The sequence below is a fragment of the Lissotriton vulgaris genome, chromosome 3_1 (genome assembly GCF_964263255.1).
Source record: "Lissotriton vulgaris chromosome 3_1, aLisVul1.2, whole genome shotgun sequence".
In the NCBI taxonomy this organism is placed as follows: Eukaryota; Metazoa; Chordata; class Amphibia; order Caudata; family Salamandridae; genus Lissotriton; species Lissotriton vulgaris.
In genome coordinates, this window is record NC_141689.1 from 1,390,383,831 (window position 1) to 1,390,409,205 (window position 25,375).

General features: G+C 48.0%; 1 protein-coding gene across 1 annotated transcript in view; it reads left to right on the forward strand.

The window, feature by feature from the left end:
- EXOSC3 (exosome component 3) overlaps positions 1-23,845 on the forward strand; it is a 64,946-nt gene extending 41,101 nt beyond the window's left edge. Inside the window, exon 4 of the mRNA XM_086961861.1 lies at positions 23,481-23,845. Within this exon, the coding sequence (XP_086817987.1) occupies positions 23,481-23,688 (208 nt within the window). The 3' untranslated portion in view covers positions 23,689-23,845. The remainder of the gene's footprint in view (positions 1-23,480) is intronic.
- Positions 23,846-25,375: the final 1,530 nt, after the last annotated feature.

A 25,375-nucleotide genomic window follows, 5' to 3' on the forward strand; every position in this document is an offset into this window, starting at 1 on the left:
TGTTCTCAGTGTTCAGCAGGAAGTCACCATACTGGAGGAAGGCCTTTAAGTAGAATGAAAAAACTTGTGGGGGCTCCCAGAGGGGCATGGTCGATGTAATGAAGGGCGTGACTTAAAACCCCAAAACTGAAAATCATGCCCGGTATAGTGTGTCGCCCCACTGGTATTTTGCTGCTTCGTCATTCCATCCATATACATGTAACATTACATCTACTACAAGTCAGGGACTATTGTCTTTGTCAATGGTTGTTAGTTGCTTAAGATAAATATGCATCAGCGATGGCTTTGAAGCTTGAGAGGGGTGCTGCTAAGGGTGAGGGTGCTGGAAAGGGTGAGAGAACTGTAGCTGGTCTGAGAGCGGCGCTGCGAGGGTGTGAGGGCGCTGCGAGGTTGTGAGGGGCGCTGCAAGGGTGTGAGGGGCGCTGCAAGGGTGTGAGGGGCGCTGCGAGGGTGTGAGGGGCGCTGCGAGGGTGTGAGGGGCGCTGCGAGGGTGTGAGGGGCGCTGCGAGGGTGTGAGGGGCGCTGCGAGGGTGTGAGGGGCGCTGCGAGGGTGTGAGGGGCGCTGCGAGGGTGTGAGGGGCGCTGCGAGGGTGTGAGGGGCGCTGCGAGGGTGTGTGGGGCGCTGCGAGGGTGTGAGGGGCGCTGCGAGGGTGTGAGGGGCGCTGCGAGGGTGTGAGGGGCGCTGCGAGGGTGTGAGGGGCGCTGCGAGGGTGTGAGGGGCGCTGCGAGGGTGTGAGGGGCGCTGCGAGGGTGTGAGGGGCGCTGCGAGGGTGTGAGGGGCGCTGCGAGGGTGTGGGGGCGCTGCGAGGGTGTGGGGGGCGCTGCGAGGGTGTGGGGGGCGCTGCGAGGGTGTGAGGGGATGCTGTGAGGGGTACTGCTGGGGATGAGAGTGGCGCTTCTAAAGGGTGAGAGGGGCTCTGCTCGAGGTGAGAGAACTTCAGGTGGTGTGAAAGCTGCACTGCTCTAGCGAGAGGGGGCTGGTGGGGGTAACGTGCTGAAGAGGGATTGACAAGGGTGAGGCTGGGGGCACACCCAGAGTGAGGAGTGCCATGGCAGTGGCTAACAACAAAAGGAGCGTGATAAGTGTAAACGGGGCACTTCGAGTGTGAGATTGGATGCCCCACGGAGGGAGGCCGGGCAGCGTGCGACTGTTTGAAGGTGTAACTTGGGGAGTAATCAGAGGTGCGCGTCTGGTAGTGAGACGTCACAGTGAGATCTTGAAGGGAGTGAGTTTGTATGGGGGGGGAAGACCCTGCCTACCGGGACTGTGTGTGCACTCGTGTGGCTGAGGTGTGAATAGGGCGCACACTGCAACAAGTCACTGTGGGGAGAGTGGATGTGTGCATGGGTGATAGTGAGTGCATGGAATCACTGTGTGAAGGTTGCATCCTTGCAGGTGGTGGGAAAGCAAGGAGAGGGTGAACCAGTGTTGTAATGACTGTCTGAGGCGGACTGTGTGCAGCGATGAGGGGCTGCTCGGTGAAGGTGTGTGCGGCGTTATTGTGAGTGGACAGTGAGTGCAGGTAGTGTCTGAGAACAACTGTCTGCCATTAGTGCGTGATACGTCACCAGGGCCCTGAAAACGCACTAGCAGTAAATATATCGCTGTGACACCCCCTCATGGAAAGTGCGTTCAAGGCGCATGTCTTCAGGGAAATGTGTGCACCGGGAACCATTGTGCAGACGTTATATCAGAGGGTGTCAGGGAGATTGTGCATATTGAGGCTTCTTGCAGAAAGTCACTGCAACAAAGTGTGTGCAGGGGGAGTGCGGGTATGGTGGTCACCAGCTAGGAAGTCACCACAGCCGATTAGGAAGTCACTGCAAGAAAAGTGTGTGCAGAGGGTGGGTCACCATCTAGGTAGCCACAAGCCACTGCAGGGAGAGTGTGTGCAGGGTGAGTGCATGCATGGTGAATACTAGCTAGAAAGTCACCGCAAGGAAAGTGTGTGCAGGGTAAGTGCGTGCATGGGGGTCACAGGCTAGGAAGTTATTGCAAGGAAAGTGTGTGCAGGGTGAGTGCATGCATGGGGGTCACCAGCTAGGAAGTCGCTTTAAGGAAAACAAACTAAGAGACAGTCCTGTTCCTTCGTGTTCGATTTCAAAGCAGAGGAGACTCCTTGCCTCCCACTGCAGCTAAAATGACTGTTCCATAGCAGCCACAGTTTCAGATTGCTATGTGTTTCACTTTTATAATTTCAGTGTACTTATGAGTGACATTTCCACCACTGAGTGACACTTTTCTCGCAAGCAAAATCAAGCAGTAATGACTAGGGAAATTTATATAAACATTAGAAATGACACACCTATTGGAGCATTAATTCACTTGTATAAGTTTACGTGAGTTATCAGATCTTTAAAAACAATTTCTGTAATATCAAAATTTGCATTGTGTTGCTTGGCTTTTGAATTCCATAGGATAACTCTGTTATTTAATGACAGAATCATACATTGACTTGAAAGTCATAATTGGCAAAATATATTTACAAACAAGCTACCTGAGAGCTTCAGAATATTGAATGGCTTTTAAATGTGACATATTGCTTTCCGTTGCCATGCTGCCACTGGCATTCCTATTTGATTATATTTTCCGAAATTCAGATGCTTTGTATGATCGTGGTGGTATTTAATTCACAGTTCCTCTTACCCCCATGCGCAGTCCTCCTTCCTGTCACCTCACTCAGGTAAACTTGTGTGCCATTCTGCTCACTGCCACTTGAATCACAGGTGGAAAAGGCCTAACGCCACTGTATGTCGATTGGATAGTAAAAACCGTGGGCCTTATAAAGTTATTTGCTGCCTCGTCGCCACTGTAGCAGACGCAGTGTCTCTACCATGCCGGCGGTGGCTGAGCCGCCAAATCTACAGTTGTCTGCTGTTAAACAGACCCATACATACATGGGTAAAAGATACATCATGGCTGCAGGTCAGCCATGCCAGCATGGTGTTCTTGTCATCACTTGTGGATCCTGATTGTAGGCCTCCCAAAGCAGAAGGTGGTGAGCCCATCCTAAACTAAAATCCCCCATGCTGTGATGGTGTTCTTCCGTGGCGTGGTGCTTTTCTGCCCTACTACTAGTACTTCACAAACCTAGTCAAGTAGCTCAAAAAAACTGTACCAGCAATCTATTCACGGCAGCAGCGGATAAGTGTTTAAAAAGATGCAATTGATAACTATAGTTTAGTTAATAGATTACCTGCTCTATCAGGAACTTAATAATTATTCATGATCCTCACTGGACAGCAGCTGAGCCCGGATGCGGCCCGGTAGACTTGGTCCCTCCCACTCGCATGATATATTACCGCCACCGATGTGCCATCAGTCATGCTGCAACCAATGAGCACAGCAGCTTGCTGCACCCACTCTCACTGCAACTGCCCCCCCCCCCCCCATTTCCCCCCGGCGCTGCACAGTGACCCTGACTCGTGGGCCGGTCAGCCTCTCTAGCCCTGACTTTGGCTGACTGGTGCAGGTGGGATCCGATACCACATTGGAACCATCCATGAGCCAATTTTACCGCAGATGGTCCCTGCATTGACAACAGGTAAAATCAGCCACAGCTGGTATTAGTTACTGTTGGAAATACCTCGGTCAGAGCGGCGAGTTCAGGAGGAGCAGGAGCTGCACATTTTAAGCTAATGAAACACATTTCTGTCAGGTGGTGGGGGGGCCCAACATCTAAAAAAATTCAGATGGTGGGGCTCAACCTACAAAAGTTTGAAGACCTCTGCATTAGGCCAATGCAGGTCTGGAGTAGGGGGAAGTGTGGCAGTGCTTGTGCACAAAAAAACACGTTTTCATGCTGCTTCTGTTTTCTCACAGTTGTGTGGTGGAAGGTGGAGGAGAAAGCGGGCAATGAGTCACACCAGGATTAGGATGGTCTGCCATGCAGAGGGCAATGTCTGTTTTTTTTTAAATTTAATATATGTACAGCACTTGAGTAAGTGCAGTCTATAGATCTAATGCAATGTAAAACAAGTTAAGGAGTAGAGGGTAGCCTGCCGGGAGCCTCAGAACGATTGTCCAAGAGAGAGTACAACTTTTGTTTTTAACTTCTGTTTATTATTTTAAGTCACAGACAAAAAATACAAAAACATTGTCAGTAGGTATGATACTGTAAATGGTACAATGGTGGGTCTTTTACTTTCAAGGTGCATGGTATTAGATTTCTACGCATGCCGTGTCAACTCAAGCACCGAATACATGTCCGGCTGGTGTACGCCTGTGAACCACATAGCACAGTCTTGAATAGACATACAATCAATTTAAAGTTCCATCAGCTCTCTCCCGTATAAAATATCCCACACCTTTATCTGCAATAGTGTTGACTTCAGTTCCTACAAGCACAAATAAGGCAGGACACTCCTACTCCACCCTCCCCTGATATACAACTGCAGCACCTCTCCTCACCAGGGCAGTCCCCCGCATCTCATATGCATTAGTATAGTCAACCCAGTTTATGGGGGGCTACGTGGATGTGCAATCCGGTAGCATGTCAGCGGGACCCATATATCCCTGGGCCTGGAGGCCATAGGCAACAATTCCTCATATGGTGCGAGCTTTTCTTAGCAGATCACCAAATCATCGATCCAGCTCTTAAATTTGGGTGCCCGCCCCCTCCCCCAGCGACAGGCCACTCTTCTCTAAGCCATGAGCAGCTCCAGGGCTACAAATTTGCGGTGCTCAGCCCGTAAAGTTTTCACATAACCTAATAGAGCCATCAATGTGGTAGGGTCAATGTACATATTTATCATCAATGTCAAAGCCTGGAAGACCCGCTTCCAGTACTCATACACCCCGGGGCAGTCCCACGCCAGATGGAGAAAGTCTGCACCTTCGGCATGACACCGGTCACATCTGTCCGAGTTTCTTTTGCCAAATCTATGCATCCTAGCAGGGGTGTAATACAATCTGTGAAGGAATTTATAATGAATTATGCGGAGCCTACTGCTGGCCGAGACTTGTTCAGTCTGTAAACAACAAAATTTCCCAATGCTAGTCAAGTCAGGGAAAAGCCCAGTTCCTCCCCCCATCTCGTGCGGGACAAAGTGGCAGGGACGTCTCTCTGCGTGTGTTCTGTGCGATATATCAATGATACCAGACGCCTAGCTGTCGTGCACTGCAGTATCAACTGTAATGGTGTTAATGCTTGTGGCTCAGCTGGAAAGTCAGCGAGTGTATCCCTGGTCTAAGCCGGATATACAGAAAAGTGTCCATTGGGGTATGCCGTGCATCTTGAAACATCTGTTCCAAAGTTCCGAATTGGCCATTATGGAATAAGTCCCCCCAGGTGTGTATATGTGTGCGTTTTTTAAAGTTGTGGAAAATGGCTTCTTGCATGAGAGGCATGCTCGGGTGATAAGTGAGAGGCAACAACGGAGAGTAAATGTAAATGTACAGGAATTTATATAGCGCAAATCACCAACTGGTCTCTGAGCGCTTGCTTAGGGAACCCATCCTGGTATTCCTCCTGTGAGATAACCCCGGCAGGGTATCCGCAAGGAGAAAGCCAGGCATCCCGCCGTGAGGGGCCGTTGTGGAGATTAAGCAAGCTATTGCCCAGAGTCAGAGTGTGAACCCGTGAATCGAGTAGGCACCGGAGCGAGAATTGTCGAGTCCATGGACATTTAGGACTCAAGACCCCGCCGAGCCGGGAATTGAATCCTGGTCCTGGGCTGACCTCTGCTTCCAGGTCTGCCTCCTCTAACCAGTGAGCCACACTTCTCCACTAGAGCAAGGATGTCCCTAGCATACGCACTATGTGCTGCCATCCTGAAATCGTACACGTAAGGGTTGTCTGCATCTTGTCCCTGGTTCCCACAGTCTCATATATAGCATCATCTATAGGTGTGGGGTGTGCTAACTAAGGGTGGGCGGAGTGTGCGTAGTGCCGGCTTCTACGCATTTTGCGTAGCAGGCGTAGAATCCGGCACTACGCACGCTCCGCAGACGGAGCGTAGCTGGGCGCCACCCGCCTCCCTCCCGCCCTCCCTAAATACTTTAAATTAATGTGTAAAAGAATTAAAAGGCACTTGCCTTGCCCGCCGCTGCCCGCCGCGTCCCCGGGGCTCGCTATCTTCCTTGCTTCCGTCTTGTGTACTAATGCGCATGCGCGGGCGGTCACGCATGCGCATTTCTCACGAGAAATGTGCATGCGCGGTCGCCCGCGCATGCGCATTAGTGCACAAGACGGCAGCCATGAAGGTAGCGAGCCCCGGGGACGCGGCGGGCAGCGGCGGGCAAGGTAAGTGCCGTTTTTGGCTTTTCCACTTTTAATTTAAAGTATTTAGGGAGGGCGGGATGGAAGCCTGCGGTGCGTAGTGGGGCTACGCGGAGTGCGGAGGTGGGCGTAGTTTCTCGCCCACTTCACGTAGCTCCGCGAAGCCCCACTACGCCCAGGGTTAGTGCTAACCAGTGTTCCGCCGCAGCTTGTGGCATATATCTTGGCTGTGTTACTCAAAACCAGGCATAATGGGCTTGCGCGCTCATGTAGGATATTTCAAAGTTTGGTATCCTGAACCCTTCCTGTGAGTAGGGCCTAGTCAGCACGCTCCACTACAACCTCGGCTGTTTACCCCCACGCCACACTAGGTGTATCAGTTCCATTCTTGGTGTTTTGCAGAAAAAAGCCCCGGGATAGTACGGTATATTCAAAAAGAGATTAAGTAGTTGGGGGAGTATCGCCATTTTAATCCAGGATGCTCGGCCCGCCATGGAGAGTGGTAAAGCTATCCAACGGGCAACGCATTCCGTTATGTAGGTCATGGCCGTGCCATAATTCAGTCTCATGAGTTCTTCCCTGTCCCTAGTAACTCATACCCCCAAATATTTCAGTTCCTCGTCACACCATTCTAAAGGATAGTCCAGTGGGAAGCGGGCCGTCGCTGTCGTCAGAGGAAAAATATTTGACTTCCCCAGTTGATTTGAATTCCCGATAATTACCCAAATACTATAAATTCCCTGAGCACCAGGTTTAGATTCTGCTGTGGGTCCCGAATGTAGAGGGTGATGTCGTCAGGATAGAGAGATATAAGTATTTGTCGCAAATTAAATCTCAGGGCCTTATTATGATGCTGTCGCAGTTGTGCCGCCAATGGTTTCACTGCAATAGCAAAAAGTAACGGAGATAGTGGGCATCCCTGGCATGTGCCCCTAGTGATTGGAAATGTTAGCAAGATATGCCCATTAATCAATACCTTAGCTCCCAGCAAATGGTATAGTAGCTTGGCCCACACGAGGAAGAGGGGTGGGAAGCCCATTCTGAGCATCGCACCAAAAACATAGTCCCACTCAATGGAATCGAAGGCTTTTGTGGCGTCTAAAAAAAACAGCAGCCATCTGTAGCTCTTGGGAGACATTATTCAAGATGGTTAAGAGAATCCTCCGATTATGGGAGGTGGCCGTCCCGGGCACAAACCCCAACTGGTCAGGAAGAATCAAAGACTCCATCAACAGACTCAGCCAGGTTGCAATTATTTTTGCCAGTATTTTGGCATCACAATTAAGGGGGGACAGCGGTCTATAGGAGTCACATTGTTGCATCGGTTTACCTGGCTTCAACAATGAAGTTATAAGAGCTTCCCTCAGGAGGCAGGAAGGCTACCCACTTCTAGCGACTCCTCATATACCTCACGAAGAATGGGGGCCATCAGGTCTATATATGTTTTGTAGAATTCTACTGGAATGCCATCAGTCCCAGTGGCTTTCCCTGATTGCATACTCATGATGGCTTCCTTAACTTCATCTAACTCAAAAGGGGTACATAAGAATGTTCTCTGTACATCCCTTAGCCAGCCTAGCGCCACATCCCCCCAAAAAGTGTCTAGATCCAGATCGTCCACTCTGTTCGTGGTATAAAGCCGATGATAATGGCGCGTAAAGGGGTTAAAAATGTTGGTTGTGTCTTTATAGACTTTTCCATCGAGATCCTCAATTTCCTGGACATAATTGGCGCAATGAGGTTTTCTAACTATTTGTGCCAGGGCCTTACCCGGCCTTTCGCCTTCTCCATAACTTCTGGCTACCCAATATTTGCCCCGAAATCGCACCTCCCTTTGTGCCATGTCCATGTACTCTGTGAGGTGTGTTTCTGAATTTAGCTTGAGCTTCTCCATTTGGGTCCGCTGCGAGTTCCTCTTCCAGTGCCTTGAGCTCTAGCTCCAGCTTTTGTATGGAATTGAGTATATCTTTCAGAACCCCAGAACCCTTCGATATGCAGTACAAACAAATCATGACTTTAAATGCCTCCCAAACACTGTCTACCGAGCCTTTGTTACGCACAAAGAAGTCTTGTATTTAGTCTCGCAATTCTTCCTGAAAAACAGTGTCTAGGAGGATAGGAGCATGTAGCCTCCACCCACTTCGCGGCGTAGTAAAATCCCGGGAAGAAAGCTTGAGCAGTACTGGGGCATGATCTGAGTACGTTCTGGCCAGATGTCTCACCTGTGATACTGCAGGGGCCAGCCCTCGAGAAACCAAACAATAGTCGAGCCTTGCCCATGACGCTGCCTGCGCCGTGAAGTGCATGCCCTCCCATGTGTTAGGGTGGATGTACCTCCATGCATCAGTCATCTGATAGGTGTCTATAGTGTCTTTCAGTATCTCCCGTGATTTGGTGTAATGATGCGGAGCAGGATGTGATATGTCCAAACTGGGGTTGAGCATAACATTAAAATCCCCCCCCCCCCCCCCCCCCCTTTTTGTGGGTAGAGCCAACTGCAAATATTTTGGCCCACAGTGAGGTATAATAGCTCGGGTCATCAGTGTTCGGCCCGTAACAGCAGGCCAGTGTGAGGGATTCAGATCCCAGTCTCCCCCACAGTAGGCAATATCGGCCTTGTGGATCACATGCAGTGCCCGCCAGTTGGAATGGCACCCGCTTCTTTATGAGGATCACTGTCCCCCGTGCCTATGTGGAGTAAGAGGAGAAAACTCTATAGTCTGCCCATCTACTTGCAAAGTTGTTAGATCTCTGAGGTGCGAAATGTGTTTCTTGTAGCATAGCTATGTGCGCTCACTGTCCATCCAGATAAGCCAATATCTTTTTTTTTTTTTTTGGTCACCCAGGCCTCTAACGTTCTATGTAATAACATTCAGGGCCTCAGAGCTCACACCAGCCCCACTCCCAGAAATCTTGCCTTATTCAGCACAGCATGCATTGAACTCCACCCAGTCCACTTGTCCCAACGTAGAACAGCCCTGTAAAACGCTTGTGACTCCTACTGAATAACTCAACTGTCCACCTCTCGCTCCTCTCAAAAGTGACATTCTGATGTCGACACGTACTACAACAAATCCAACAGGCAACCCCCCCTTCCCTCCCCCTGTCGCAATCTTAAGCATATCCCCCCTGTACCACCCACCACCCACTGAGGCAACCCCAACTTGCCAGCATCCTTCTACCACCCCCCCCCCCCCTCCCCCATCTCCAACAAAATCTGCAACAAAAACAATACTACGGACTTCCTTTGTGTCATGTAGTAGGAAAGTGTAGGGGTACACACATTGGGGGACATGTCAGGGTGGCAACACAGTAGCCCTGCTCCCATTGAGCCCATCCCAGATGGAACTATCGGGCCCCATGGAAGACTGGGGTTCCAACTGTGCATTAATTATAGCTTATTGGACCGAACATCTCATTCATCATACAGTCATAGTGTCCGAACCCCACTCCGAATCATTTCTGCTAACAACTCAACATTGTAATTATGTCTGAACAGCGATACCATGCCTTCCTGGGAGTCATCCGCAGCTCCTGTCGATACGGAGTGCTGCGATGGAGAATCAGCACCATCAGCTCGGTTTGTGCTTCTCACATGCATGAGGAATTCCTCCACTTGCTGCGGTTTTGTAAAGAATCTTTGTTTGCCTTGGTGCGTGATCCTGAGTCTCGCCGGGTACAATAGCGCATAATCTATCTGCCCCTTCCTCAGCTTGTTTTTAACATCCAGAAACTTTCGCCGTTCCCCTTGCTCCATGGGCGTGAACTCTGGGTAGATTGAGAAGGTGCTCCTGTCGCATGAAAGTCTGCTTACTTCGTGCCGCTCGCAGGGCCACATAGCAGTCTCTATAATTCATAAGTCTCACTATTGTGGGCCGTGGAGCAGCCCCTGGTGGCGGGCGCGGTCCAAGTGATCTGTGGGAACGTTCTACAGTGAACTGGCTCGAGAAAGATTAATCTCCTATCGCCGTCAGTAGCATTTTTTCCACATACTCCTCCATCTTTCCCGTGTTGGTGGATTCCGGGATTCCAATCACGCGGATGTTATTGCGCCTGATGCGTGCTTCTAAATCTTCGTTCTTGGCAGCAATCACTCATAGTAGCTGATCCATGCGGGCCAGCTGCGTGGTGTGCCCAGACTCTACATCTTCCAAATCCGAAATGTGCCTCTCCGTTTCTTTTATCCGTTCTTCGTGCCCCTCCAGCTTGTGCGCTATGGCATCAAAGTTCAACTTTGGCTGTCGTGTGTCCGGCTTCCCCATGCTGGCACCAGGGTGTGGGTGACAGCCAAGCTGCCTCTTCAACACACTCTTTCCTACTTCGAGGGGACTCGAGCGGTCTAATCTCTGCAAGGCAAATCACGGTAGCAACGCCCCGGTCAGGGTCGGCCTACCCGACAGCGCTCAGATGTAGGGACCGCCAGTAACTCCACAGTCTGCGTCAAGCCTTTGAAAATCAAGGTGGGAGGAAGCAGGGCCCACAACCAGGGGACTCAAAGATGCAGCCGAGTCCTGCTGCTTCAGCCTAACAGTATATCTCAAGTGCTTACAGCAAGCAGATGCCAAAAATAGTTCCTTGCCTAGTGGGGTCTACGTGCTGATCAGTGTGGCCAGTAGGTGGAGGCATCCACTACTGGCCGTCCACTCTCGCAGTTGCGCCGTTGCTGAAAGGGGACTGCAACCCCGGCCAACAATACATTAAATTCTCCAGGCCGCTGGATAGGTCTCCCGCCGCCCCCACCTTCAAAATGGCGACTCTATCAAGTTCAATGTAAAATGGCGTCAGGTTGGGCCAGCCATCAGCCTCCTACTGCTCAGCAGTGTGGGGGGGTGGGGCACACCTCCGAGCTTCTGCACCCCCTCCTCACCTCAACCGGGGATTAGTATGTCCCCTGCCGCTCTCCACCGCAGGTGTAGTCTGCTTGCAGGTCACAAGGGGGGGGGGGGCGCCGCACTGGTTCGCGCAGCAGCCACACCGCGAATAAGTCACAGCTCTCGAGATGCTTGTGGCCTCTCCGTGCGGGGAGGGAGATGCCGCTCTCCCGCTGCGCTGCACCGTCCGCGCCTCTCCTCGCGCCTCTCCACGCTACTCGGCGCCTCCTCTCTGAACCGGCGGCAATGTCCAGGAAACACCGCACGGTCCCCGTGTCTATCAGCGCACGACCCCAGACACTCTGAAGGACTGGGTTATTCTAAGACCCAGCGGTGCCAGGGATAACACCTGAAACCTTCGTGGGTTACCTGTTCCGGCGTACAAATGACAGAGACACGGGACACTTCCTTCGGCGTCGAAGATTCGAGGTTTATTACTGCAGGGAACACAGAAGTCACAAGAAGTACAACACGTGTAGGTTCTAGGAGACTGCTTCAAATTGTATCTGTGGATCGCTCTTCTTATACAGTTTTCAGTCATAGGATAACATGATGAACAAAAGATTACAACCCGGTTCCCACAGTAAATGTCATAGGGGGTCGCTTTCATGTATGCAGGGCCCGGAACATAATTACAGTAGCATTTGGCAGTTCCCAACTGTAAAAGTACATCTTCCCACCATTAGTACATTCCGTTCGGCTGTAAACGAATCAAGGAAGAGACAGAAACAGGTTCAGAGGAAGACGAGGATAGCGAACAGATCGAAGAGGGTGTAAAAGGGGTGATGTCAGGAAACACGATTGCAGGGATCAAAAGGACGTGCCTAATGAAATGCACAACTAAGACAATAGACCGGCACGGCAAGATGAGCCTCGAGCGGGGCCATCTGCCTTACAGTATCATCCCCCTCATCATAAAGACACCCTCAAAGGAACACGTGTCTTCCGCAAGAGTTTGGGAATCCCAGGGTCGCGAAGCGGATAGCGTCCGTTCGCTGGCTACTTGAGGGCAAGAAACAAAATGGATGCCATATCTAAAATGGAACCCGTGGGTTCAGATGAAGAAACCCACGAAACAAACGAACGGTTCAGGCTAGTACGGCGAAAATACGTACACCCACTAAATTCGTCATTTGCGGTTCATAGATACCAGACTCGACCATATTCGTACGAGTCGGAAACACCACTTACAATTGTCACAGAACCTCAGACGCTCCTTTTGCCCTCATGTAGGCAAGCACTAGTCGGAATCAGAATCGTTTTCGATATTCATTAGACCATCCAGATGTTGCTGCAACATTATTCTATCCATCAATGCTTCCTTGGTAACAGGCGGCCGCCTTATACACGTCGTAGCACAGAGGCCACATAAGGCAGGACCACACTGCACACAAAGACAACACGTGAACAGAAATGCTACAACAACCCCAATGATCATCAGAATCTTCCAACCCCAAGTCGACATCAGGCCCCAAAACCATCCTAGTAGCGTCCAATCACCTACGTCCACGTGTATGGACTCAGATCTTATGCAACTTCGAGATGGCTTGATAGACAGTTGGAGCGTTGTCAGGAATGAAAATGCAGCAGCTCGAATGGATCACCTTACATACTCCACCTCTATCTGCTAAGACGACGTCTAAAACCATACGGTTTTGTAACGTCATAAGCCTGTCCGCCTGAAGCTCTGCTGTAATGTTGCCAAGGGCACTCGCAGTGATATTAGCGGTCGATTCCACCACTCGAGTCAATTGTCTCAGGTTCCTACTATTGACCATAGGTCCCCAAAACGGCAGGAAACCCTTAAAGAAGTCTCCTGCTTCTTGACCGGCAGTATCCTCTTCGCTAATTACGCCTCTCACAACTCTGGTCTTGTGATAATCCGACCCAACAGTAAAGGTCGGCGGCAACAGATTCGCAATATAACAGGTGCCCGAGAAGTCCAAGGGCAACCATGTATATGCGCGATCATAGCACACAAAGTATGTACCCTTAGCAGCCAGAAGAACAGGGGAAGAGAGTGTCGGCAAAACGTATGTATCAACACAAGCACTCTCTCCAAGCTGAGCTCGCGGACTTCGACCTTGTCCTTTTAAACAGAAATTACCGAGGTGTGGTACAATCCAGATCGGGGACGAGCTCTTAAGCTGCCTATCACCCACTGATTTGCTATATTCCACCTCACTCCGATCCTGGTATGCTCGCACCTCTTCCTCTGGGATGAGCGATGCGTCAAAAATATCCCTATCTAAATCGGCAATCGCTCTCGCCAAAGGCTTGTGATGCGGGCCGGGACCATGACCTGGAGCACGTGGCTCTGGATGGGGGTAAGAATCTAGTGCGCTACGAAACATTGTTTGGAATGCTCGAGCTGAACCCTGGGAACTGTAAGGAAGGACCAAGTACGGAATTCCCCTATCAGTGGTATGTGGCATTAACCCACACACCCAACAATTCGTAGTGTTCATTACCAATTGGTGCTGATGAAGGAGCTGAACAAAGGAATTGTTCATGAACTCCGCACGTCTGACCTGCTCGTGTTGCGGTAAGATGTGGAAGGAATGAGGAGAAACAGTGGAGGTAGGTTTAGGTTCAGAAGAAGGGGTAGGTGAGGCAGAAGGCAACAATGACTGTATCATGTAATACACCCCACCCACCAATAACAAAGAAACAGTTAGGAATAGAAGGAACACCTGAAACATGAAACATTTAGTACGTGCAATTCTATGCAGTTCGAATCTTTGAGATTGAGTCCTTTCCAATTCCGACAGCTTCGAGAAAGCCATCCTCTAAAACCGTCCGCAACGTTCTTGACGCACTTCGTTCTGTGTAGCAATGGTCAATCCCCAGGAATTCCTAGGAACCGACTGTCTCCAACCTAGTGTCAGGACCTACTAACCAGAAGGAAGTACCCGCACGGCCCTACGGTTCACCCGGATGTAAGGTACTTTAAGCAACAATATATATACAAAATCTCCTGTCTGTGGAAACAAATACACATATGTAGAAAAAGACTCAAAATTTACAAAATCACAGTTATACAAAAGTGTTCAGACTGAATAGTGGCAATGGGGTAACGTGGATGTCAGGGGAGAAAGCAACGATATTTTTATTAGTCTCTAATATTGAAGCGAAGAAAATATCGGCTCCTCCAAGGACGTGTCTGTTCGTCAAACAGTCGATCTGATGATGAGACAGAGTTCTGTTGATCAATCAATTGTTCAGATCTTGAATTCTGTGGTGACAAATGTTCAACAATATCGTTCTGCTGCACTGAGGTATCTCCGACAGGCTGAGCGTCGCTGAATGGAACAAAGTTCGGTACTGTTTCAACTTCAGACGAGGCGATGCCCTTCCTCACCCACGAGTCCGCCGGTAAAGGTATAGGTACCTTTTTGGTATGGGTGGCGTGTACCCAATTCTTACGCCCCTCCAAACGAACAGCAGTCCTCGTGGCAAGGAGCACCTGGTAGGGTCCGGTGAAACGAGGCTCAAGGTTGTGCTTTCGGCCAAAATTCCTCGTCACCACCCAATCTCCGGGCTGGAGCTGGTGGCCTGGACCCTCCGTCTGCGTCGGCAGTGCTTCAAAGACCTGTTGGTGAATTAACCTCAGTTTAGCAGTCAGATCATGAAGATAATCGATCAACATTGGGTACTCAAGATCAGAGAACACACTGGGTCTAGGGACCCCCCAAACATTGGCAGGGCGGCCGAACACAATCTCCTAGGGGCTGAGCCCTACTCGGGAGTGCGCAGTCGCCCTGGTTGACAGAAGAGCTAAGGGCAAAGCGTCAGGCCACGAGAGACCAGTTGTAGCCTGAATCTTCGCTAGTTTCAATTTAAGGGTGCCATTATACCCTTCAACCAAACCCACTGACTGGGGATGATTGGCGCTGTGGAATTTCTGTGTAATTCCAAGGCCCTTACACACATTCCTCATCACACTCCCCACAAACTCACTTCCGTTATCAGACCATACAATCCGTGGCATTCCATACCGAGGAAAGTATTCCTTCAGTAGGATTTTTGCAGTGGACAGAGCTGTGTTGTCTTTAAGAGGGTAGGCTTCAATCCATCGGGAGAAAGCGCAAACCACTACTAAAACGTACTTTAAATTATTGCATCGCTCCATATGAAAGAAGTCTAGCTGAATCACCTCAAAGGGACATAATGGAGGGGCAAAATGGCCAGGGGGTGTAGGAGTTCCCTTACCAGGATTGTACATCATACATATCATACAATTCTTGACCAATCTCTCAGCACACTTAGTAATACCATCATTCTTCCATACAGGGGACAACAACTTGCAGATACCTTTCGCACTAATATGTGCCAAGCCGTGTGCCATCGTCACAACAGCTAGCACATACGCATCCGGCAACATCCACCTCTTATTCTCCGACAAATCGATCCAACAGCCATTCGCATCCAATTTTCCCGTACTCTCTTTCCACTTGGTCTTTTCAGTCTCGGTGGCCTCGTTCTGAATCGCTTTAACACTCTCGAAAGTGTCCTCACACATACCAGTTTCTGCAGGCCACCTTACCGAACTCGTCACATACATTCTAGTTGCAAGGTTTCTCGCAGTCTCCTTAGCATCTTCATCAGCGAACGCATTGCCACGACCAACATCATCCGTCACCTTACGGTGTGCACTACATTTAATAATCGCCACCTGCTCGGGCAATGTAAGTGCATCCAAAAGATTATTCACAAGCTGTCCATGCTGAATCTTTGTACCATGCGACGTCATGAAACCTCTCTCTCTCCACAATCGTCCAAAACTGTGCGCAACACCAAACGCATACTGGTTGTCCGTAAACACATTCACCCGTTTCCCTTTTGACAAAACACACGCTCTAGTCAGGGCAATCAGCTCTGCCGCCTGTGCAGAATTCTGATTCAATCTCGCAGTCTCCACAACCGTACTCAACGTCACCACAGCATACGCAGTCGTCACATCACCATTCGGCAACTTAAAACACGACCCATCCACATACAGGGTACCATCGGGGTCTTCCAATGGAGTGTTTTTCAGGTCAACACGACCTTTTGTTTCCTCCTCAGTTCGTAAGTAGCAGTCATGGGGTGCTACCTCATCTGATTCCATATTGATTGGCAATAAAGTCGCCGGGTTCAGGACATTACAGCGCTTTATTTGAATGTGACTTGCCAGAAGCGTCAGCTCATACCCAGACAACCTTGCACTCGTCAGGTGTTGGGTTTTCGTACGATTCAAGAGAGTGTCAACTGCATGCGGAACCATCACCGTAAGCATATTATCCATGACCAGTCCTGCAGATTGTCGGATGGACACCGCAGCTGCCGCTGTTGCTCTCAAACAACTCGGCAATGCTCTAGCTACTGGGTCCAAGGTGGAGGAAAAGTATGCACATGGACGCTGCTTACCACCGAATTGTTGCGTCAAAACACTCAACGCACAACCTTCCCTCTCGTGAACGTATAGTGTAAACGGCTTACTGTAGTCAGGAGTACCTAACACAGGGGCCGAACACAACGCATCACGCAATTCAGAAAAACTTTTCTGACATTCTTCCGTCCATGGTAAAGGAGTTGGAACATCCTTGCACGTAAGAGCCACCAATGGTTTCGCTAGCAATGAAAAATTTGGGATCCATTGCCTGCAGTATGACGTGATACCTAAAAAGGCACGCACATCTCTGAGTTGCTGGCACAGTCATTCGAGCAATCGCTGCAATTCTCTCTGGGGTCAACCTTCTTCCCTCCTTTGACAATAAGTGACCTAGATAGGTCACTTCTTGGCAACAATATTGCAGTTTAGAAGGTGACACCTTATGATGTAAGTCACAGAGATGCTGTAACAGAGACACCGTAGCAATTTTGCAAATGTCCTGAGTGTCCGCAGCCACCAATAAGTCATCGACATATTGGATCAAGGCCGCACCGGCCGGTAACACAAACGCATCAAGTTGGCTCTTCAAGGCTTGGCTGTATATCGATGGACTCTCACAGTAGCCCTGAGGGGCGCATTTAAACCTAAAGATACGACCACCAAGAGAGAAACCGAAAAGGTCCCTACTCTCCTCAGCAATCGGAATGCTGAAGAAAGCATTCTTCAGATCAATCACTGAGAACCAAGATGCAGAGGCTGGAATCAGTCAGCAGAGCCGTTATGTCGGGCACCACAGGGAACTGAGGAATCACAATTTTATTCACCTCCCGTAAATCGATGACAAAATGATAAACAGGAGGCTTTGATGGATCGGTGCGCTTCAGAATGGGCAACACAGGGCTATTGCACACGTTTCCCCGAGTCTCCTCAATAACATCTTTCTCAATCAAGTCGTAGATGATCGCTAACAGCGCTCGCTCACCATCAAGGGAGATACGATACTGGGGAATACGTGGCAAACGCACATTAGATTTCAAGTGAATAACATAAGGGGAGATGTCAAGCAGGCCCACATCATTGGGACCTGTTGCCCACAAAGATGCAGGAAGAGAACTCAATTCCGGTGGAAGCTTATCGATGGACAAGTACATAGGAGAGAACTCTCTCGCCCAATGTAAGCTTTACTCCCGCAGGAGAACAATACAGACTCGCATACAGACGTTTCAGCAAATCCAGGCCCAAAAGATTTTCACCACAACCAGTAGTCCAAATCAAAGGAGCTTTCAGCTCACGAGGCCCAATTGCAAGGGGCAAAGGGCGCGAAACTGGATTGCTAACAGGGGCGCCAGAGAATCCAACGGAAACATTTGTTAAGCCAGACAAAGGTGCGCCAGGGAGTTTCGAATACATGATGGAACTTTTCGCTGCACCAGTGTCCAACAGAAAAGGCTCAACTACGCCCGAGGTGGCAACTGCGGCGTAAGGCCCTCTCTGATCAACCGGAACTGATACCACTCCCTCTCCTTGTCTATGGCCGTCCTAGTAAGTACCGTCGTCAGTGCCCTGATCGACGTAATAATCGTCCACATTGTACTGCGCAGATCTTCCTTGCGACGATCCACGCTGATCGAAACAATTATTAGAACCTGAAGAGTTATTTGAACAATCATTTTGAGCACCGCGGCCTCTACCACGAGAGGCCTGTTGAGGACCACTATGACCTCCTCTAGATGAATTACCACTATTTCGATCACGCAAAACTGGACAATCGAATTTCAAATGACCCTCTCCCCTACAATAGGTACACTGATTGTACCCCAACGTAGATCTCTGCGAAGAGGAGTCATTTCGTGATTGCGACCTGTTCGACTGAGACTGCGATCGATTCCGCTGTTGCGAATCGTTCTGATTCGAACGTGGAGGATACGCTTGTTGCAACAACACCTTCGTTTTAAGCTCTTTCGTCTTTTTATCGGCACGTTCATTTTCCTCTTTCTCTCTATTCTCATAATATTGGGCCGTAGCCAATATTTGAGCAGAAGTGGAAACGGCCCACGCACTCTCTGAATTCCTCAATTTGTTGCTTAGGTCCGGCAACAGATTCGACACAAATTTGTCCACGAACAATCTCTGACCTCCCTCGGTACCCATATCTTGACCACTATGATCAATGAATGCCTCCTCAAATCTTGTAAAGAAATCAGAGACACTCTCATCCTTCTTTTGTTTGCAAGCGGACAGTTTGTCCCAATTCACTTTCATAGCTGGCATAAGCGTTTTCATAAGAGTTATTATTCTCTGAGGGAGATTAGCAATCAACTGTTCGGGCTTAGCCCCACCGACTTGCAAGGCATCCGCAGCAAGAAGTGCAGGCCAATCACCGCCTAATTCCGCCGCATGGTCTTCCTGACGAATCTTTGCCATACCGGTTGCGGTACGACATTGCCAAATAGCATATCGATATCGGCAAGATTCATTATCGTAGCATCCACTAGCTGCGACAATTCTTTATAGTACCCTGCAGGATTTTTGCGAGGGTCGGGCAAAGTCTGCTTAACCTGCAAAACCTCCGATCGTTTCCACGGAAGATGTATCCACACTCTCTGGAAATATGGCGGAATAATGGGATTAGCATTAGGATCGCCAGGCATCCACACCGGTGGAACTTCGCGCATGGGATACTGACCAGGCGCTGCTGGCGGTTCCTCAATGTCTTCTAAAAACAATGCCCGAGGCATTATGGAAGGACGAAAAGATAGCAACTGCTCGACAGCACGCCGAACATTGCTACTCACCATTATTCCGCTCGCAAACTGAAGCTGAAGATTAGTGAGAGCAGCCAATACATCATCAGTCGCATCGGCTGATATTTGATCACGTAAAAGCTTGCACATTTCCTCAAACACGAACCTTTGTGTTGGTTCGTTGAATTGAGAGAACGTATCAAGCACCACACGCGGAGGATTCCTAAGGGGGTATCTAATCCAACTCATCGCCATATTATATAGCGAGTCACGTTCCCTACCACCAGGAAGCTGACTTCGTCTTTGGGGAGCATCAGAACCAGCGGACTCAAGAATCGGTCCAAGAGAAGTGAAGAAGTTAGCAGCAACAGAAGGGACACGACGTCGAGCAGATGGGGTAGAAGAGTAACTCAACGGGGTAACAAGAGAAGTGTCAGTGACAGAAGGGACAACAGGAGTAACCAAAACAGTAGAAGTAGCGGGAACAGGAGTATGAGGAAGCACAAGCGGGGGAGCAGTAGGGACAGGAGCAGGTAAGGAAGCAGGAACAGGTTGGGGAACAGGAACAGGATGGGGAACAGGGACAGGAGCAGGTTGAGGAACAGGGACAGGGGGGACCACAGGAACTGCGGTACCCTGTGCATACGAAGGTGGTGACTTCAAGAGATAGGACAACAAAGTGTCCTCTACTACCTCCTCTGTCGTATCCGTACCCGTCGGTAAAGCGGGGTAACACTTATCCACAGTCATACGCTGCATTCTATCAAAAACTTCCTTTTCTTTTTCCTCCTTATCTCGCTGAAACTGCTCTGCATTTCTTACCGTGGTAACAATCCCTTCTCTCTTATTACGTTTAAGCTGCTTGATTTCTTTCTGCTTGGCTTCTTTACGACACAACCGAAAGGAATCAAACATGGCCGGCCTTGCTTTTCTTCGGAACAAGTTAGCTTCAAGATTATCTAGAATCGGGGCCTCAAAACTACCATGGGGTGGCCAGCTAAGGACACCGTCTTTTTTAGTGTAACGAACCCAACACTCATTGAATGCAATTGGACCCAAACCATGTCGACTGTGTAACTCGTAAGTAGGAGTTCCAACCGGAGGTATCGAACACGAGTCCTCCAGTCGGGAATCCGCACCACAACCTCTAAAGCAACTGAACAAAGTACTACGGCCAGGCATCGTGCACACTAACCGAGTTTCACAAACGTCAAGGGTTATAGGATTACGATGTCCCTGCAAAAAGAGCAAAAACCCTCGGTTTTTGGCGACTGCAGACGTCAAATAGCACAACAAAGAGCAAAATACCAAGAACCACAAATGCAATGGAACCATGCAACAACTAAGCACCCACAACAACAAAGGACTCTGGGAGCGACCCACAAATACTTAACTCAAAGATCAGTGGCGTCACCAGGAAGGCCCGTCAATAGTCTCGCTGTACCAAGGTCTACGCCAGGCGCCAAAACAGGTCTACAGTCAGGGCAGCAGTCCGTCGCAGCCGTCAGGAGGCGGGGATCTTCGCGGGAAAAGTCGTCGGGCCACTTGTTTCGACAACAGGATCGATGAAGCGGGGTGCACCTTCCCTCGGAGATTTCACACGAAGTTCCTCACGATCGTCGGGCTTTGGACCGGTACCACTGATGCAGCCCCACGAGAGCGCCAACTGAAGGACTGGGTTATTCTAAGACCCAGCGGTGCCATGGATAACACCTGAAACCTTCGTGGGTTACCTGTTCCGGCGTACAAATGACAGACACGGGACACTTCCTTCGGCGTCAAAGATTCGAGGTTTATTACTGCAGGGAACACAGAAGTCACAAGACGTACAACACGTGTAGGTTCTAGGAGACTGCTTCAAATTGTATCTGTGGATCGCTCTTCTTATACAGTTTTCAGTCATAGGATAACATGATGAACAAAAGATTACAACCCGGTTCCCACAGTAAATGTCATAGGGGGTCGCTTTCATGTATTCAGGGCCCGGAACATAATTACAGTAGCATTTGGCAGTTCCCAACTGTAAAAGTACATCTTCCCACCATTAGTACATTCCGTTCGGCTGTAAACGAATCAAGGAAGAGACAGAAACAGGTGCAGAGGAAGACGAGGATAGCGAACAGATCGAAGAGGGTGTAAAAGGGGTGGTGTCAGGATACACGATTGCAGGGCACAAAAGGACGTGCCTAATGAAATGCACAACTAAGACAATAGACCGGCACGGCAAGATGAGCCTCGAGCGGGGCCATCTGCCTTACAGTATCATCCCCCTCATCATAAAGACACCCTCAAAGGAACACGTGTCTTCCGCAAGAGTTTGGGAATCCCAGGGTCGCGAAGCGGACAGCGTCCGTTCGCTGGCTACTTGAGGGCAAGAAACAAAATGGATGCCATATCTAAAATGGAACCCGTGGGTTCAGATGAAGAAACCCACGAAACAAACGAACGGTTCAGGCTAGTACGGCGAAAATACGTACACCCACTAAACTCGTCATTTGCGGTTCATAGATACCAGACTCGACCATATTCGTACGAGTCGAAAACACCACTTACAATTGTCACGGAACCTCAACTCTCCGGACTGGCACAGGGTCAAGGTGCGCCTCCTCCACTCTAAAGCCTCCGTGTCCCCAGCGTGTCCCCGGCCTCCGGTAGTCGGCACGCCCCCACTCACTCTCCCGAGACCCACGCGTCCTCTCCCGGTCTAGTCTTTAGCTAGCCATAACTCGAGCGGGGCGAGGTCAATCTCCTCCAGACTTGCACCGAGTCTGCGTGGGGTACTGCTCTTCCAGTAGGCAGCTGTTGTAGACTTTTTAAATGTCAGCAAGCAGGATAAATGATAGGATTATGACACTGGGCTGCAGGAGCCTCCCAGCAGTGCGGCCATTATGCAAGTGCGCCACCTAGCGCCCCTCAATTGAGAGTACAACTTGCTAGGTCTATTTGTCTGATATGCAAACAGCTTGGGACTTTCAGAAAGTTGACCTGAGAATGCATTCCACCCGTGGCTTGCTATTGACTTTGTGGTTTGTAACTCGCGTTTTATGTTTTTCAATTTGCTGGCTTGATTTGCTTTAGGCTGTGTAGCTTAAGTTCGTACCTCCCCATGCTATAGCTGTTTTGACAGTATTCTTCAACTAATTCGTTTTCTGTAATAAACAGACCTTTGAATCTTAGCGAGATACAGTTCCAAACAACGGCGGACAAGGTGACCGCACTTCCCTGTGAAGTTTCCTTGTTGTGTGTTGCTATAGTCAATCTGGTTGAGTGTGCACAAGCTACTCCAGCACTTGCCGTCGTTGAGTGCCAACTGCTGCGCAGACAAATAAATAATACAAACTTTTTGAGTGGTGCATAGCTCAATATTGGGACGAATGGTAGTCAATGAATCAGTTAGTCATATGGTATTAAAGTCTTGAATAATCCTTTATTTACACAAAATTACCAGCCAACGCTTTTCGTTCATGAAAATGAACTTCTTCAAGGCTGTAAGTTACAACGAAAACACATAAAAATATGCACAAATGAACATATAAACGTGTATGACACAGGATTTTCGTGACACATGTGGTTACAGAAACGGAACAGTGATGAAGGGGGGTAGAAGTGGCGGATGGGGTAAGGGGAGAAACGTGATTATGTAAAAATTATAACTGGCAGGAATGCCTGAAAGCGAGGTAGAGGGGGGAGGGGGACTGAAGGGGTAGAGGAGCAGAAGGAAAAGTGTACTGTTCTAAAATCCGAATGTCTAAAACCTGTTCGGAAGACATCCGGAAACCGTGTAACGAAATTCACCATGTGCATCATGATGCCCAAATGAAAAAAATCTGGAATGACATCACATGAGCGCAAAACATAAGATTCTAAAACTGGGGCCTTGTGAATTTTTTTTTTTAATCTAGTGACCTAGAATTCTAAATTTTGTGCTTTGTTTATGTCCTGATTTCCTTGCTTTGTCGTGATTTGAAAGATAATATGGGTGAGCGACCGGTCTGAGGTTTATGGATTCTACTGGCGAACATATATTTGTGTTATTTGACTGTTTGCTATGCATGTAATGATTATCAAATAACAGCTTAACATTGAGGGGGTTTTGTTTGTAGCCTTTGATTTACAACATTTAAACACTGTAAAATATTTAAAGAAAATGTGCTGCTTGAATCCTCAGTTTTGTATCCTGTGAATCCACTAGTGCCTTATCCAAAGCCATCAATGTGTGTGAACTGTTTCAACCAACCCTAAACTATTGTTTTCCTCTCCTAACGTTTAGGCTTCTGACACCACAGTGTGACATTATTCAGGACCTGTCAAAAGTGTATCCATTGGAGATTGTGATTGGAATGAATGGCAGAATATGGGTGAAGGCAAAAACTGTGCAGCAGACTCTAATTGTGGCAAATATTTTGGAGGCATGTGAACACATGACAGCAGAACAAAGAAAATCGGTCTTTGCAAGGTTTGCTGAAAACATGATGTAGTCAGACTCCAGAAAACCATTTCTATTATCTGAATTGGACTAAGCCTTTCTATGCTACAAATTATGGCGCATCTGCTCCTGTTTTCTGGGGTGTAGTTCTTTTTTGTGTGAAATCTTGACTGCTTTTTATTTTTAATAAACTATATATTTTTATAGTACTTTTTTGTCTCCTAGTCTGTTCATATGGCTTCCTTGTTATAATCTGACAACTTACTTCAGAGTTGCTTTATGCCAAAATATAGATGTTTACACCGTTACCACAACTAAAATCCTTATTAAAACTAACATGCTTATGGGACTAATTTTTTATTTTATTTATCATGGGTTAAAAAAACATCAAGTCTTCTTACAAAAAAAAATCAAAAAAGTGTCATTGGACATCCCTCGTCCTAGAAAAACTACAATGCAACTTGTAACAGTGAATCTCCGAATGCCGACATTGCACAGTCGCACCATAATGAATGAGTAGCAAGGCTGAACAGTCTAGGCATATACTCTTGAACTTTCGGTGTGATGTATAACATTATTTTCATAAAGCAGAAAAATCCCTTTCCATAAGACTAAACTATGGGTAGAAACCCAATACTGTAAAGCATACTCTAGTATTGAACATGTGCTATAGGTACTTTAAACAAGAAGATCAAGTAGTTACCACAATTCTTATTCAAAGCATTTCCATATATAGAGAAAATTTCAAGTGCTTTTCATTTGCTGTAATGTGTTCTAAAAAAATCCAAATAATCAGGACATCTAGTAGACAATGTATTGTTTAGTTTAAAAATTTCAATATGAAACCGAGACCAATTGGTCTTCAGTTTTTACAAATACAGAATATAAAATGCAATCTAATCATCACAATAAATTCAATTAGTTAATGGATTAAAATAAAATTTTAAAAAATTATACAAATATATGAAAAACAGTTTACGAAAAACTGTGAATGTGGCGTTTTTGGGGAACATTTACGATCTCTCCACCTTCTTCAGGACAAAAGTTTTCAGTTTGATCTAAATAGCAAAAAACATTCATTCTAAAAACCGTAGATTGGGAGAGACTCTGTATCAATTATAACACATCATTTAATACAGCAACTGAGGATTTATCCTTGAGCTTACAGAAATCGAACTTTGTCAGAAATGATATGTCCAACAACATGGAGATTCTACACTATTAGTGTATATATCACATGATCTATTGTCTAATAATTAAAATTTAAATTTAAAATGTAAGAAACCACATTTCTCAAAAACGGTGGAAACCTACCTAAATGTCTAATTCAGAGACCCAAGGAAAGTCGTCTCCAGCTTGCACTAGCTTGGTACCCAGCAGGTGATGAATGGGTCATACGTTTCTATTGAAAACATTTTTTTGTTGTTTACTATTTAGATATAGCCTTCTATTTTTGTTATTATTATTATTTTCATTTCAATGATTGGGCCAAACGTACCCCCATAGATAAAAATAGAAGTCTAACTTTTATAGTTGCTTCTTGGTATGGAATAACCGGCTTTGTCATACAATCTAATATAGAAAGCCGATATGATGTAGTTATCATTTGTCTACAAGAAAAAGGAAACAATTGGAAATAATTCCTCAAATATAGAGCTAGTATAGACTATAATCCTAACCGAGGAAGATCTCACCATTAAATAAAAAAGTCACGGAATCAGCTGTTCATTACACTGCAG